Below are 3,600 nucleotides of genomic sequence, written 5' to 3'. Positions count from 1 at the left end.
GTGCAGTGGCCGGATCTCAGCTCACTGCAAGCTCTGCCTCCCGGGTTTATGCCATTCTCCTGCCTCAGTCTCCTGAGTAGCTGAGACTACAGGCACCCGCCACGTCGCCCGGCTAGTTTTTTGTATTTTTTAGTAGAGACGGGGTTTCACCATGTTAGCCAGGATGGTCTCGATCTCCTGACCTCGTGATCCGCCCGTCTCGGCCTCCCAAAGTGCTGGGATTACAGGCTTGAGCCACCGTGCCCGGCCCCTTTTTTCTTTAGCTGAGACAAAACACACCATTTCTCCCACTCCACCTGGCCAGTCCAGGTGGCTGACACCAGAGCTTCTTATAGGCCCTCCCGGGGAGGAGGAGCTGTGGGACGTTTCTCAAAGCCCCCATGAGGGCGTCGTGGCCGGAGGGAAGAGAGCAGCAGGGCCTCCCAGTCCAGGAAAAAAACTGGTGATGGTGGTGGGGGAGGTGTCCTTTAACCTATTTAAATCCAATCCAGCACAGGGGCCCTGCGGACCTGGCTGTGGCTTACCTGTTCCTACCATCCCTGCCCCCTCTCGGACTGGGTTCAAAGCTCAGCCCTGCGTCTTCCCTGCTGTGTGACTCTAGGCAAACTCTAGTACCTCTCTGGGCTTCACTTCCTCTTCTGTGAGGTAACACTAACCTCGCAGGGTGTGGTGGAGACGAGTCAATGAATTCAGACAAGGAAAGTTCTAGAACAGTACCTGGCATACAGTAAGCATCCCATAAGTGCATGTGGCTCTTAGGATACCTCAGGAGCCTGGCATTTTGCTCCACCAGAGACAAGTGTGCCGGGTTGAGGATGCTTTGGCCGCCACCAACTTTTCTCTAGTTTTCTTTTAAAATATGCATTTGTTGCTACCATTTAAAAAAAAAAAAAATTGGGGCTGGGTGCAGTGGCTCACGCCTGTAATCCCAGCACTTTGGGAGGCCGAGGCGGGTGGTTCACTTGAGGTCAGGAGTTCGAGACCAGCCTGGCCAACATAAAGAAAGCCCATCTCCACTGCAAATAAAAAATTAGTCAGGTGTGGTGGTGCGTGCCTGTAATCCCAGCTACTTGGGAGGCTGAAACAGGAGATTCGCTTGAACCCAGGAGGTGGAAGTTGCAGTGAGCCGAGATCGCACCACTGCACTCCAGCCTGGTGACAGAGCAAGACGCACCACTGCACTCCAGCCTGGTGACAGAGCAAGACTCCGTCTCAAAACAAAACAACAACAACAAAAACAACAACAAAAACAGTTTCACTCCAAACCCTGGATTTCTGGCCTTTCTTGAAAAATAGGGTGATCCGGCCACCCAGTGGCTGTTATACCTCGAACATCCGGTATGTGCCTTGTATGGCAGGGACCCTCGTTGGATAGCAGGAAGCACAGATCCAGCGGATGGAAGACCCAAAGCTCAGAGAGGGCTTCCGGCTTAGCAGAGGTCACACAGCACTGTGACTGCCATCTGATCCCTTCCCAATGGAATCAGGTCAGCCCCAGGGCTCACCAGGCGGTCTCTAACCCTTCACATCGAGGGACCCAAACAAAAGTTTCTGGGGCCTGCGTGGAAAGCCAACTCCAGCGCCTTCGACTATCAGTGTCTCAGTTTGCCCATCATGAGAATGGGTACGACAGTCGGACAACAGGAAAGATGAAGTATGAGGAGGCACATATGGTCTTTAGCACACAGGGAGTACCCAAAAAGGCTGGATATTTGCAATAGCAACAACAAAATTGAGATTCCCCTTTCTACTTGGAGGAAATCCAGGATCCTTCCAGAAACATTTCTGGGGTGGGCACACTTCAGTTTGGAGAGGGCTCCAAGGCCAAACGGGGGTTTGAGCATAGCCTGACTTCTTCCAGATTCCCAGGCCCGGCGTGCCCCTCCAGAGTAGAGCAGGTGAAAATCTATATCCTTAAACCAGGAGAGAGACCTGGTGCAAACCTCAGCCTTGCCACTTCCTCAACACTACGGACATCCCCGAGGAAATAACCTCTGTGGGCTTAAGTTTCTTCTTCTTCTTCTTTTTTTTTTTTTTTTTTGGACACAGAGTCTCTCTCTGTTACCCAGGCTGGAGTGTGGTGGTTCGATCTTTGCTCACTGCAACCTCCGCTTCCCGGGTTCAAGCAAGTTTCCTGCCTCAGCCACCCAAGGAGCTGGGATTACAGGCGTCTGCCACCACACCCGGCTAATTTTGTATTTTTAGTAGAGACGGGGTTTCGCCATGCTGGCCAGGCTGGTCTCGAACTCCTGACCTCAAGTGATCCACCCGCCTCAGCCTCCCAAAAAGTGCTGGGATTACAGGCGTCAGCCACCGGTGGCGCCCGGCCTGGACTTAAATTTCTTTAAGTGTAAAAGGACTAAATAGTTCCTTCCCCTTAGATACCACAGCATGGCAAGCTCTTCAGAAACGCCAGGAGATTTCTGAAAGAAGAAGCACCTCAGAGAATCTGACTGATGCTGGGAACCCTTTCTCCAAAACTGGGCAAAGAGAGATGACCAGGCTGCAAAATGTTTCTGTTTTGGGGGTTGAGGGGACGGCGAGTCCGTGCCCTAACTCCAATTATCTTTTATCCAAGGGGGGACTTAGGGGGATTGGGGAGGAGGGAGGAGCTCTGAAGCCACACAGCTGGGTCTTTGGGCAAATTATTTAACTTATTTTGTGCCTCGGTTTTGTCCTCTACAAAATGCGGCTGTTTAAAAGAAATGAATTCCGTATTTGTCAAGTATTAGGTCAGAGTCTAGCATACATTATTTTCCCAATCTCCCCTCCAGGCCTCAGCCTTGCCACCTGCGCAGAAGAAATGGGGTGGGGGGCTCACCTTCTCGGGACGCAGGGACCCCCAGCCCCCCAGCTCACCTGTGATACTGAGCTTGCAGTAGCTGAAATTCGTCTTTGATGCGGTCGCAGGAGTCCGAGGTGGTGAATTTGAGTTGCTGGGGTAGGTGCGAAGAGCCCTGTGGGGAAGGGGCGGCCCGGGTCAGGCCCTGGCTTGGGCTGGACCCCCCTCGAGGGCCACCCGGGAGGGAGCGGCCGCACAGCTGCGGCGCCCCCCCCTCCTGCCCCACTTCCTGGGCCCGTGTTTACGGCCCCTGGCGCGGCCCCCACCCGCGCTTCCTGCCCCCCGCCTCTCCCGGGGGAAGCCGAGGGGGTGGGTGCGCCCGGAGCCGCCCCGACCCCCGCCACCTCCAAGCAGTGGGGGTGCGTTTTAAGGCCTGCCCTAGATGGGGGGCAGGGTGCGCCCTCTACCGCCCCTCCAAAGCGCCGGGAGGGAGTGCACATCCGAGGGGGGTGGAAACGCACCCTAGGGAGCCCCCTCCCCAAGTTAGGGGGCAGCGAGTCCTCCCAGCAAAACCCCCTTGGGGGAGGGGTCTCTCGGCGCCCGAAATCTTCCGGGGGGGTCCCACCCCAGATTCCCAGCGCCCTTCCTCGGGGACGCGCTCTTCCGGGAGGGGTGCGCCTCGGATCGCCCCCCCACGACAGGCCCCCAAAGGATCCCCGCGCTAGAGGTGCCTGGCGGGGCTCCCGGAGCGCCCCAGGCCCGAGGCCAAGGCCGTCCGAGGCCCTGCCTGTCCCGGCGAGTCGGGGGGGGGGGGGGCC

General features: G+C 56.4%; 1 protein-coding gene across 1 annotated transcript in view; it reads right to left on the bottom strand.

Annotated features, from left to right (window-relative positions):
* The window catches only part of TLE5 (TLE family member 5, transcriptional modulator), a 10,723-nt gene that overhangs the window by 6,492 nt on the left and 631 nt on the right, over positions 1 to 3,600 (bottom strand). Inside the window, exon 2 of the mRNA XM_026455495.2 lies at positions 2,860 to 2,957. Within this exon, the coding sequence (XP_026311280.1) occupies positions 2,860 to 2,957 (98 nt within the window). The remainder of the gene's footprint in view (positions 1 to 2,859; positions 2,958 to 3,600) is intronic.

The sequence above is a fragment of the Piliocolobus tephrosceles genome, chromosome 21, assembly GCF_002776525.5.
Source record: "Piliocolobus tephrosceles isolate RC106 chromosome 21, ASM277652v3, whole genome shotgun sequence".
In the NCBI taxonomy this organism is placed as follows: domain Eukaryota; kingdom Metazoa; phylum Chordata; class Mammalia; order Primates; family Cercopithecidae; genus Piliocolobus; species Piliocolobus tephrosceles.
The sequence above is the reverse complement of the archived record's forward strand: the minus strand, read 5'-3'. Positions and strand labels throughout refer to the sequence as shown.